The 13,618-nt window shown below is 43.6% G+C and overlaps 1 protein-coding gene across 4 annotated transcripts in view; it reads right to left on the bottom strand.

Annotated features, from left to right (window-relative positions):
• Positions 1–13,618, bottom strand: part of LOC142575802 (leucine-rich repeat and WD repeat-containing protein 1-like) — a 35,597-nt gene that overhangs the window by 19,639 nt on the left and 2,340 nt on the right. For all 4 annotated transcript variants that reach the window (XM_075685464.1, XM_075685462.1, XM_075685460.1 and 1 more), the window contains exons 3-8: positions 11,927–12,043; positions 9,534–9,686; positions 8,318–8,827; positions 6,942–7,056; positions 4,924–5,030; positions 299–491 (exon numbers count right to left, since the gene is read on the bottom strand). In XM_075685464.1, coding sequence (XP_075541579.1) covers positions 299–491; positions 4,924–5,030; positions 6,942–7,056; positions 8,318–8,827; positions 9,534–9,686; positions 11,927–12,043 — 1,195 coding nt within the window. The remainder of the gene's footprint in view (positions 1–298; positions 492–4,923; positions 5,031–6,941; positions 7,057–8,317; positions 8,828–9,533; positions 9,687–11,926; positions 12,044–13,618) is intronic.

The raw sequence follows: 13,618 nt of genomic DNA, 5'->3' as shown, positions 1-13,618 counted from the left end.
ACCCATCTAGTGCCCTTTCATTACTATCATAAGATTTCCAACTGAAGGTTAGGTTCAGAGATTGATGGGCAGAACTTGTTCACAACCAGAACTTGCTTTTCGCAAATACTGATGCAACGTTTATAAAATGGTAAAATGAGGCCACATTTGCAAACTTTAGGAAATCTTTGAAAAATTTGACAACTAGGCAAATGTAATGTGACCGGCAGCAACAATTAACAAAGATTTGCGAAAGGAAACATGTTGTCCAGAGAGAAGGCAGCTTGCAAACTTGGAAGGTCAGAACTGGGCCACCTACTGAGCAGCCATGTGGGCTGGTTGGGGCAGAAGAGCAGGCAGTTGATGTATTTGCTGTGCGCCTGGAACGACTTGTAGCAGACAAGCTGCTCAGGGTGGATGAGGCTCACCTCGCGTGCCTTGCCTGCCACGGCGAGCACGGCGCTGGGGTGCCCGCCAATGGGCAGCACTGTCCATGCCAGGCAGAAGAACTCCTAAACATGAAGAAACGTTCCCTATCAGTTAATCCCTGCCCTAATGGGACACAAAATCAGTCCAGGATTATGAATTGTTCTTTCAAAACTCTGCTTTGCTTATTCTCTTGGTAAGAGGTTGGTTACTTGAAGTGCAAATAAAGACAAATGTTACATTTTCTGTATCTCACACTGAAATGTCAGTGCTGATACATCAGTGTGGCATCATAAATTTCACAGCATTTTTTTCGTATTTGGGCCATTGTGGCTGAGTAGAAGTTCTCAAACTTTCCCAAGTTTTCAGCTCCTTTAGACTGTACTGTAGTTCATCCATCTTCACCGATAAAAGAAAACTCATGGAGATCCAACATACATGTTGGAATCTATGCGATGTGAAGCTTAATTAAAGCAGTTAATTAAATGCTTTACAGCCACTGTAATGCCTTCGGCTAAATATAGGTATCGAAATAAATAAATATATAGCGATGTGTACAATTTGGTGAAGACAGGTGTATGACATGCAAGCAACATTTAGGGATTCTGTACCTCTTGTGCCACAGTAGGGCATACCCATTTTGGAGGATTAGCCAAGAATGAGCAAACCCCCAGTGAAACATGCCGAATGGCTAAGTCAGAGAAAGTAAAGTAAATCATGAAATCAGTTGTGAAATACAACTATTAACAGATCAGTGTGCTCCAGAGATATCTGTGAGCCAACATTATGTCTTAATGTTTTATCTGGGAAGTTTTCTTTTTGGTTATGCAGAAAAGGGAGGGGGGGGGGGGGGTATTTCGTAAGAGTCCACCTAGTGGACTGTTTATTTTGGCCACTGCTGATTGGATGCAGCTGTACGAGAGAGGAAGAGACGAGCGATCCTAGCCAATCAGCAGTGGCCGAAATGGACAGTCCACTAGGTGGACTCTTACAGAATACCCGCCCCAGAGCTGCACATACCATGGTCAGCTTACAAGCTTCTTTTGAGCCATTTTGTCTGTGCCTTCATACAACCCCTTTGTGTATGCGTGTGTGTGTGTATGCATGCATGCATGTGTTCGGCAATACAGTAGGACCCAATCAGCAGTTACAGTCAGGAAAGTCCAGGAGGGTTTGCGAAGAAAGCTTTGCTTTAATTTTAACTAGGCCCTGGCAGATGACACCAGTATCCATGACACCAAGGCAAGCTGTTGTTGGAACTTCAAGGCAGCGTCTCCACCCGTCTTTTGTTTTTGCATGTTTTCTGGTTTACAAAGCCTTCTTCTTATGGCAAGAGTGGCTCTTCATGGTATTGTAGAATGGCAATTAACTAATACAGCTCAGATTATTTTTCTTTTACTGCGAAGCTATATAGCTCTACCTCCCAAAATTCTGTCATCTCTGTGGGCAAACACTCGAGAAACATGCGGCGCCTGCGCTGCTGGCTTCCTTGCAGCACCAGCAGATGGCGCTCACCTCCATGTGGGCGAAAGAAAACAAACGAACCAGAAAGCCTGCCTTCCCACATAGCATTTGGTGCATGTGCTTCCTGGTTAACATATTACATATGCATAATCTGCAGTTGCTGGGAAGCGCCAACTGCAGCATACGAAGCAGGCACTGATGTAACTATACTTTCGTCTGTAAAATAAGAACCCACCCAGCAATTGATTTGTGCTGTAGCAACACTATGGGAAGGCCACATATAGTGAGGACTCCTGAAGGGCAGCATACATGCAAGGCGTGGCAAAAGTGAGGTTCAGTGCATTTCTCTTCTCTCTGGTGCACTGTTTGTAGGTGCACAAAGTAGCGGTGCAAGCTGTTGAAATGTCTTAGGCTAATAATTAGGTAAAGTGCATGTGAATGTTGCCATGTGAATTTCAAGCTACGTTGTAATGGGTTATCATTCTAGTTGTTTACAGCTTCGCTGTTGAACGACCTTCACAGTGTGGATTGGAGACCATTTTTTTTAGTGTACCTTTCACATGTACAATCTCTTGTTGCAATTGCTTGAGCCTGCCAGGGTCATGATCCAAGCCACAAGCTGGGGACATGTGCACGAAGCAAATGTGTGTGGTCAGAAAGAAAGCCCACCTCTCAGGCTAGCTGCACGCACAGTGGTGACCACAACTCCAATAGAGCATAGCCATGTGGCAACGTCTTAACATGTCAAAGTGATCTCGTGGCAGCACATTAAACCATATTCCCCATATCAGTGATTCTAATTCATTCTCCTTTTCTTTTGTTTTTTAATGACCTTAAGCAAGATTTCCCTGGAGGAAACCATCAAATGCTTTTCACGAAGGAACAGTTGGCAGGCCTGTACATTAAGATCAATTAAATGCGGACAATTGTGCAGTACAGTTTAACTGTAGCATCACCAGCTGCAATGCAGTGACTCTGCACTGTCAACTTCTGAAAATGGACAATAAGCTATTAGACACCAAATGGCCATGCATTCTTTTCCTTTTGCAACAAGCAGCTGTTAATGCAGCCCTCTGCACTAAACCTGTCATATGTGTGATATCTGCAGCACCACTTCCTGTGCACGAGAAATTATTATCATGTCTTTATAGCAGGAATGAAACAAAATATAAAAATTCAAAGAAGGCAAACCCACTTGTGTTGAACCTCAGACTATGTGCCTTGTTCTGCAGAACATGAGAGTCTTAAAATAGCTACGTGGCCACAAAAGTGAGGGAAAGGACAAGTGTGCTGTAACCCCTACCCAGGAAAGCAAGACTCATGAAGGTCATACAATCAATAAAGAGGGTTTTGATGCAAACACTATACAGCAAAAGCATTTCCTTTGCCTTACCAACTGAGTGCGAGGCCAATTGCAATGAAATCTTCAATCACATAAAAGCACAGTTTCAGATAGTGTAGATATCAAGCGATTTTCGTGAAAAATTTTACATTTGATATACGAGTCAACACATCACGAAAAGCTTGCGAAAAGTGACGGTTTTGAAACTGAAACTGGAAAAAATGCTGCCATTACAGCTATCCGGAAGTGACACATGATTAAGAATGTGCAGCTCCTTGGCATTGTTAAGAACGGCCCGCTGAGGTGCAAGTTTTGTCAGCCAGTTGCGACAACGGCGTCAACTTTTCTTGGAAAATGCGCCACGTCCGCCACTCTGCGTCGCAGGATTAGACTGGACATCGCCCACGGCCGCCCGCATTGCGCTGAAAAATGTCAGAAGCAATGTGCTGGGACATACACTGTATTTGCTAACCACCATATGCACATGTTGTCTGCTTAGATGCTATTCAAAGGCTCCTGAAAGGAGAAGTGTAAAATTACCAGTCCTGCAGCGTTGCCAAGGTTCCTTCAAAAGCATATACTACTCATTTACGATTATTTTGCCAAAGTAAAATTTCTTTGTAATTGGCCTTTAACAACTGAAACTATTTCAGATAAGCGACGCATTGTAGCCAGCCAGTGAATAAGTGAACACTTGATATGCAAAACTAAATTGCCACACATGTGCTGATTTCAATCAAGAATGTGTCATCACTGCAACTTGCTGCATTACAATTGTTTCTTGTCTGTGATGCGCAGCTACTAGAGGTTCAGCAGCTCTGCCCGAATTTTCTTACTACACGGCCTGAAATGTAATTTTTCTCCCAAGAAAAAATTTTGCCACACGTCACATTTGAAGAATCAAGTGTATACGACCCATAAGGAAAATGTGTCCATAATTTAAGAATGTGACAATACAATAGGTTCTTTCTGAGTCGGAACAGCGCACCCAGCAGCACTCACTGAACTTGAAACCTTCTTTTTTTTTCCCAGGAGAATTTGCCCGTTTGCAATGCCAGGTGCCACTTAGTCACGCTGCGCACGTGCTACTATGCGTGCTGCCTGCTCTGTCTGGCGTACGCAGCAAACAATACAAGAGTAAAAGAGGGATACGCGGGGCCACATCGACCGCCAACTTTCAGCTGCTTTTTATTATCCTTGTTTATTGTGCAGTACATGCATCATTGGCAAGATCACCAGCCTGTGTTCACAACGTTAAATACATCCTAATGCACCCACTTTGCTTTTCTAAGAGCACAAATGATAGCAGCTGGAAATCTTAACATTCTGACTCCTCGATACTTAGTCGCACATTATACGGCAACGTGTCGCTCTTGCCTTCGTTTGCGAGACATACGCACAACACGTACAGTCTCACATCTCGAAGGGCGATGCTGGCCGAGCGGATGGCCCCCAATAGTAATGGCGATGTGGCTGCGCATGTGTAGAAGGCGCACCCAGAAAAGGATCATAGTTCCATGAAATGTCAAACTTTTTATGCATCCAAACTTTTCTTTCCTCCACTAATAACTGCTCTGCACTCAATGTTCTCATTACCAAGCAATGCATTACATGCTAAGACAAAAAGAGACCCATGTTTATTGTGTTCTCAGATCTATCCATATCAAGTATATGCAACAAACACAAAGGCATAAAAGTGTGTATTTCCTTACCTCCGTCAGATGTGCACTCTTGTAGCGTTTCACAATAGTTCCTGTGCTGCAGTCGATAAAGTTCACAACCCTACCACCACAACTCGCAAAAATGTTGGGCGACAGATCTGAAAGTTGAACCAATACAGCTCATGTCAATTGTGCACAATATCTACACCATAGTCACTGAAAAAAAAAAATGAATAATAACACACGGTTTTCAAACTATGCGCATTTATGCACATCACTCGTTAGGTATGTCATAAAGTGGCAAACACCTCAGATGACATATATATTTCTGCAGCAACCTGCATAGTTCAGCATCTTAAAGGGGCACTGAAGTTAATACACAATGTGACATTACAATGCAGGCAGCTTTGAAAAGATTTGTAGCAACACCAAAGGCACGGTACATCGGAAAGACATCAAAAGTGAAAGACACTATCTTGAAGTTCTCACAACAGCTCTCAACGTTGTGCAAGATTTAGCCAAAACAGGTTGTTGGGTGAGTTAGTTTCTCAAGACTCGCAAACGGCGTCAGGGAACACAAAGGACAAGCGAAGATCACAAGGCCACGATTTGGAAGTGTCTGGCTGTGGCTAGTTGAAGGATTGCTAATAAAAGTAAGAGTGCATTGCATTTTAATATAAATAGCGCAAGGCAACAGTTTTGCTGATTCTCTTATGCAAAGATGGATACAAATACGTGACAATACCTTCAACATCCATGATGTCGTGAGTACAAAACAAACAAAACTTTGGTCTTCACTTTTTCTTTCTTGCTGCTAAAAAAGCCATTATTTGCTGCCAGAGCAATGCAGGAAGCATTTTAACTAGTTGATACTCAAATTTATCAGTTGGTATGCAATTATACCATTTCCTCTTTAGTAAAGCAAAGCGCGGCTATTGCAATTTGAAGTCTACTTTGCATTATTAAAATGGCGCAGCGACCTGAAGCACTAAAATGTTCACTGACGATTATGATCCTCCCTAATACAAAATTTGTGCGCAACTCTATACGTGTTTTCATTTCACTATATACTGGCTTGTGCGGACAATCTGTTTCGTGTGGCACATTCCAAACGGACCGAACTGCAGTGTGGCTGCTTTGCTAATCAGATCACGAGAGGTAGTGCATGGGTGGCGCATGGGTGTGATTCACAGCAGCTGCCGCAGGCAGACCTCCGCTCATGCAGCGTTTTGTTTCCATAGAGACGTGTGCTACTCTGGCGCCATATCTTAGGTATCATTGCCGAACAGCCCATCCTGCGCGGCACTACACTTTTCTTCTCACGCTTTCGTTCACCAACGATGAGAGCGGCCCTTCATCGCAAGGAAGTCGTGCCGCCAGTGTCAGCTGCGACAACCCCCAAGGGAGTGTCACACTGAGCCTTACTCACAGCCACTCGCCATCGCCCCTTGCAGGAGCAGTGATCTCAGTCACATGTGCTGGTCAGTCACATGACTGACCTCAGTAGCTGACGCTGTGGACGAGCATAGCACTCCCTGCCTCAAGCCTCACCCCTCGGAAGTGCAGATGAGATTGCCCACGCGGCTGCGGTTGCTGTGGCCGCCGGCAACTAGGCGCATGCGCATAACACATTGCTTTTTTTTAAATCTTGGTGCACGATAGTTAATTGGGACACCCTCTATATATTCATGACCTCTGCATTCAAGTCACTAAGCGCATGTGCAGCCCCGTCTTTCCTCCACTCCTCCTCCGTTTTTCGCCTCATGGTTCCGCTGCAACCTCCTCCTGCACTTTCCTCCTCCTCTCTTTGGTATTGGCCTTCTTTCATATCCCGCTGCACTCCGCATTCACTTTCCTTCTTTGTGGTGCTCGTTCACTCGGTTAAGCCAATGCCGCCGACGCTTGCCGCAGGAACGGGCTATTAAAAGCTGCACTCTAAAAGAAATTCTGATCACAACAAGATTTTCCGCGTGTGTTTTTGAGTGGCTGAGAGGAATGGGGACACTCTGACGCATAAGGCATGAGTGCATGCTCGTGCACAAACACACAAGGTTGAACTGCACATGTACCATTTTCTTCACCCCCTGGTTGAAAGGCGGCCTGCCACACTTGAGTTACGGAGTCGCTGGGATCTTGAGAATGGCCACGAAGAAATATGTGCGCTTCAGCCCCTTTCACACTTCCCTGCGAGACAGTATCATTGTAAAACATCACATCATGACTTCGCAAGTATAAAAAAGAAGTACTAGCTAAATCTTCGATTCCCTCTTTCTTTACCAAATCAGATTAACTGTCCTGCCAAACTGACCAACCACGGTAGCACAGTGGCTATGGCATTGCACTGCTGAGCTTGAGTCTGTGAATTTGATCCCGGCAGCGGTGGCTGCATTTCGATGGGTGACAAAATGCAAAAACATTTGTGAACTTAGATTTAGGTGCACATTAAAGAACTGCAGGTGATCAAAATTATTCCAGAGTCCCCCACTATGGCATGCCTCATAATCAGATTGTAGTTTTGGCACATAAAAACCCAGAATTTAATTAAACATCTTTTTTTTCTACCAAACTACCGAGTGCTACTAGTGAAGCGTAAGATGGTCCATTCTCAAAGCAACCAAATTGACAGCGTTAAAAATGGTATTACTATTTCTAATCAGTTCTGAAGCTACTGCGTGCAACTCGAATGGCCGATGCACATGACGACCATGGTTTTGGTGACAGTTCAATGGCGATAATTGTGAGAATTAGAATAAATCCTGCGGTGAAAGTGAGCTTCCCAAGTGAGCTTTCCAAGCAAGGGACATGTCCTACCCTGGCGGTAAAGAAGATATTGATAAGAAAACAAAATTACGTTAGATCACACAATAAAATGCAGTGATAAAGAAGTGAATGAAGAATTTATATGAATTTTTGATGCCCAAGGCCAACTTAACATACAAAATAAAGAAAGCACGAGTATGTGTCCTACATCACGCAAAAGACCCAGAGTGACATAAATGTACGGACACAATCCCTATTGTGCTATCCTGTAGCTGTCTCAACATGCACGGGGCAATGGAAAAAGCTACAAATGTGCCCAGCACCGTGATGACAATAAAAGAATGCTCTAATGAGTTAAATTTGAGTGTGCATTTTATGGAAAATGTCATTTATGAACGTAGCCTGGCCTTTGTATTAGCGAGGTTGTACCTCGATGCCACCTCTACTTGCACCAAATTTTCACGCCTATACCATCACCTGCTGGTCCACTTATTCTGGCCAGCAAGTGCAATATGGAAGAAACCATTCACAAGAGAACACACACTGGGTGTATGAAGTACAATGCACTGAAGTTCAGCACAGAAAAGATGGAATTCCTCTCTGCAGAGCTTTAAAAGTTGCTACTAGTACAACACAAAGGCGTCTGTCACTTAGCACTCATGATCCACATAAGAAAAACACGTACCTTTCCAGCCTTTGAAGGAGCAACTTCATATTTTAGCTTTTTCCTTGGCGTACATGGTCGTCGCGTGTTATCAAACAAGCCATTTTTTGCTGATCCGTTTAATTCCTGTGTACTGGCTTGAAGCAAGCTTGCATTTCTGTTGTCTTCATCTAAGCTGGATATGCTTGGCACAAGTTTTCGATCCTCAAGGTGCAGGATTTTCCTTGGAGATGCAACTCGCTTTCGAGGGGAGCCATTCAATGCACCAACTTCTGTTGGTTTATTTAAACCTCGTGTCCCGCGTCGGGGAGAGCTCACAATTATGTCAGAGCAATCTGTGATGGATTTGCTTCTGACAGGCTCACGATCATCAAGGTGCTGAACCTTTACGGAAGACACGACACGCTTAGAAGGAGAACAGCGCTTCTCTGAGGACTTGGACCTGTCCTGCTTTTTCTTTGGAGTGCTTGAGGCTTTGGCACGAATTCGTTGCACTTCCTCTTCAAACAGCTCTCCCCCAAGAGTTTCCACCTGAAATGAAACAACAGGAATAATACATTGTGTAAGTATTGCATGCTGAATGAGGTCGGGAATAAGTCCATGCACCACTTTAAGAACCATCAAGAAAAGATCATTACGTAGATAGTGCCTTTTAATGCAAGTCTCTTGACAGCTCGCACTTTCGTGTGACATTCAGAAACATTCTGCTCTTTTTCATGCTAAACTAAAATGCTGGAAATTATAATATACTACCTTGGGTTCAGTGATATGAGCACACATCTTTAACAGATATTCACTGAAAGAACTTCAAAGTGAACCGTTGCCACATTTTACGATCTGTTGCAGGGCTAGTTGGTCCACACGTATTACAGTGTGATAGAATGTGAAACAAATCGAACTAAGACCAGGGCAGGACAGAGCGCCACTCACAAATACATTCATTCATAGCAGACAGCTTTGCTATTATAGGGAAGGTGCCAGAATGTGCAAATGTATTTGCGCGCTGCTATCAGAGCACAGAGAGGAAAATGCAAAAATACACGCTTATTCTAACATACAATCTAACAACTGATGTCAGCATTGCACAAGGACACCAACATATCATAAATGCAAATGTTGATTTCCGAATGTGATTCGCGAAAACCACTGTAGTCATCGAGAGCTAAAAAAGCATAAGCATGACCAAATCAGAATATGCCATGCATAGGGACAAGCCAAATGATTTCGATACACATACCTTAAATTTCTTGAACTTAACGGGAAATTCATTGCATTCGAAATGTGATCTTCTCAGGTGCCTCAAAAAATCCTTCTTCACGGTCCCGACTTCTTCATCACTGGCTCCAGGAAGAAGATTGTCCTTGAATGTGGATTCCCAGACTCGAGAAATCTGGGCAAGGAAAGGCAGTGCATTTTATTTACACCGCATGCCAGTAAACAGAAGGACAGGATGCTGGAAGTGAGAAAGAATGAATGCACAGAGGTCACCTCTCGGTAAACAGGCAGCGGGCTACCCACTTGAAGAAGTGCAACCAGGACTTCACAAGGCACGGAAGTACACGCCAAGATGAGCTTCAACATGTTCACAAGTCTCACAAACAAGCTCCTCTAAGACAGAACTTAGACTTACTAATCCAGTGCTGGTATGCTTGCCTCACCAATAATTGTGTGGCTAGAGCACAAATGCTAGGAAATCACCACAAAAATTATTTATGCGGAAGTCACAAATAAAATGCTACAGTGATCTAAAGAAGGAGGACAGGCTGCTGCAATGGGTTCAATTCCCATTGGCCTCGACCAAGATTTGGCAGAAACAGAAAACGAAAGTATATGTATAAAGAAAGGAAAAGAAAAAAAAAGGAAGAAAAGCTTGAAAGTCATAGGAAGAGAGAACATAAAACAAGCAACTGATGAGAAACCCCAGAATCTCAAAAAGAATGCAATGCTAATTCAATCGTGAAAACCCAAAAGAAAAGCATCAAGAATGACCAACACTGCGGAAAGGCCCATTACTTTAGTCATACAACATTAGAAAAGAGTGTTGAAAAAAAAATTTGATGTGTGTCTATCATGTCAGAATGCAACATGAACATGAGAAAATGAACTAATAACCATTCCACATTTGGAAGTGTGTCAAACTCCGGGGGAAAAAAAGGTCATTTAGCAGCTACACATCAAGGACAGCGAACAGCTGTCGTACCACAACATAAGTGATGGGGTCGTCACCTTCGCCGAGAAAAAAAAAAATTCCAGCAGAACTCATCTCCCGATGAATCTCGGCATTACTGCAATTAGCACTGAAGCGATGTAGCGACACACCGTTTTGCCAGTGCCAAAACTCGTCATATGTGGGGCATGTGTGCTCCTCTCTTGCCAATTCCTCTGGACAGGCTGTGCTATCTAGCGGTGGTGCTTCGAAGTGAGCGCATGGCCCGTGTCTAAATATGTATTCAGAGAAGATTGTCTGAATATAATGGAAGTGGCTTTTATTCAGCCCAGCAACAGACAAATTTAGGATTTTTTTTTTTTAAATAATTGAAGAGCAACACACACCTAGAGACCCAACTTGGTATCAAAGTGGCTCAACGAAGAGCAGCATGTACCCAAAGAGCCAAGTCATCATCAAAGAGGCTAGTTGAACAGCGGTACATACCTAGTGTAACATACTGAGTGACTTAAGTTGATCCAATGGTTCATTTCAAACACAGTTCCCTTAGCACAGCAGCCTGATGCTTTACCCCACAGAGGCTAGACCATGGAATATGAGTGGCCCATGTTGGCGGGAAAACAGTTAGCCACAGAGAAACAACTAAAAAAGTGCATGATCTATTTTAAGAATGCTCATCGCAAAGAAACGGCACCAAGACGAGCGAGGAGAGTGGGGGTGGCGTGTTTTTTGTGAAGAGTATTGTAACCAAAAATGCAAAGAGAACAAGAACAAAATAAAGTGGCAATATGCCGAGCACAGTAAAACCTCGATGCCATCCCGTTTCGTACGATTTCCCATTGGCAACATTTGTGATTGAGGACAAAGAAAAATTATCTAATTCCGTTATTGGAAAAAACTATTTTTCGGCACCAATGTTCAATACATGGCCAAACTGTGATCGTATGAAACGTTTTCCGGCCGCTAGATCCCATGCGAACAAGAGGTGCGAGGCACACTGTACCCATGTCACATGAAAATGCCAACACGCACTGTTTTCTCTTCCGGTCCCGGCAAATCTTTTTGGGGGTTGTCACATGTCGCATTCACAACAATCGCCACCAACCCTACTGCGATCAGCATCTTCACCTATCAGTTTCAGAGCACATGTGGCATAGTCCTGTTAGAAGTGTACTGCACACTTTTAACAGGCAATATAACAAACCCCTTTCCCTGCTACAAGCGATGCGAAGTGGACATCATCTTTAGCTCAGGCAGCATTGTATTTCAGCATTGCCCACCAGCTTGATTTCATTTTGGTTTCCCGTTGCCATTAAAACACTGTGCAATAGGAAAATGTCCAACAGAACAAAGCACGTCTTGGGCTGCTCGAGCCCCACCAACTTGATGCGGGTCAGTGTCTCATGCCACATCGATTTTTACCAAGTGGGCACGTCGAAACTAGACAAGCTGCAGGTGTTCACCTGAGGCAACAGCTTCTTGTCGCCGAGTGCTTCAAGTTTCCTCAGAGGCTGGCAGTCGGCTCCATCCAACAGAACCAACTTGGGAAGGAGGGACACTGCAATGTTCTTGTCGGCTGACTGTTTATGAGAAAAAAACGTAAGCAGAAGTCAGACGAGCAGCAGCACGTCATCTGCGCCTAAGACATGCCTCAAGGAGTTAAAATGATTATCACTGAAGTTTTGTAACACCAGTGAAACTCAGTAGCAAAAGAGGTCTAGAACAAGATTTTCATGACATCAGACAAACATGCGACACTCAATAGGCAGGATTTCAGCTACGTTCACTAGCAATCATATATTAAGCTGCAAATTTTGTCCCACAAAAAAAAGGGGGGTGGGGGGATAATAGTTCAAAAATGGTCCTGTGGTGTTGGGCCCAGGGAAATACAGACAGCAAGTGAACTGGCTCCTAGGTGGCGTTAAAAGAAGTACGTTTTGTTCAATTTGATGTTGCTTTACACTATACTTTAATAACAATGGTTTTTGCCAGCAGCCATCTAGAAAAGGACCTTTTTTTTTTAATGACCTGTTATCTACAAAATAAAATGACAGGAACAAGTGGCACTGTATGATCTCGATGGACAGCACTGCTAAAGAAAAGTGTTCAGACAGCACAATTAGCACAAGCTTAAAAATAACAGACTATCTTAAAAACTATACAATACTGCACAGGGCACCTCATTTCTGTAAACATATAAAAATTAATATCCATTAAAGAAACATTTGAGTTTGCACTCTTTTAAAAAGTATATAGATATTCACACAGATGTACATGCATAATATCACACATATGCATGAAGCTAATGCAAACAGCCTATACAAACATTGCAAAATAGCTTTAACATTTAGAGCCTGTATTCACAAAACGTCCCTTATGTAAGCACCTAGTGATTAGCCAATTCTGCAGTGATTGTCTTGTTATCGCATTGTCCTCCATCAGTGTTTACATAAATGTGGCAGTGGCATATCACATTTCTTAATGCTTCATGGCAACACTATGCAATAGCGTTTACACAGGGAGAATCCCCTTTATCCAAAACAAGCTGGAACCTGTTTCTGGCAAGTTCGTTTGCCGGTGAGTAGACAGCACATGCCAGCAGCTATTTCACTTCTCCTCTCTCTCTCAATGCGATACACCAGTGTTGAAATGCACTGCATGACATGACTTACTCATATCTACCTACCCTCTCTCCAGGCACATTAATGTGATTCACCTTCATAGCGCATTGCTGCCATTCTTTTCTTTTTTATTGCGATAAAGACTTGCCCTTAAGGCATAATTCTTGGTGCGTATATGTGTATTATCTGTGTGCTGTGAGGCCTGTGTTCTGTATGAATTGAAGCAGTGTTTCGTGGAATCTGTTGTCATGTATCCAGCGGTCATAGCTGGTTGTCACACTGTAGCGGAGGCCGGCTTGCAGTAGGAGACGCGAGCGTTCCGATTTTAAACCAGTACATGTCCATATTACGTGGTATGTATCTGCTTCCATCACAGGAACGGAGCAGTATGGACACGTAGCACCCAGTGGTAAATGCGACCAGTTCCACCTTGAGATAACAGCTGGTGTAAGGGCCACCCCGGCCCGAAGCCTCCTAAGCACAACTTACTCCGCCCTAGTAAGGTGAAGGGGGAGGGAGCAGACACACGGTGAG

The sequence above is a fragment of the Dermacentor variabilis genome, chromosome 3, assembly GCF_050947875.1.
Source record: "Dermacentor variabilis isolate Ectoservices chromosome 3, ASM5094787v1, whole genome shotgun sequence".
Taxonomy (NCBI): Eukaryota; Metazoa; Arthropoda; class Arachnida; order Ixodida; family Ixodidae; genus Dermacentor; species Dermacentor variabilis.
The sequence above is the reverse complement of the archived record's forward strand: the minus strand, read 5'-3'. Positions and strand labels throughout refer to the sequence as shown.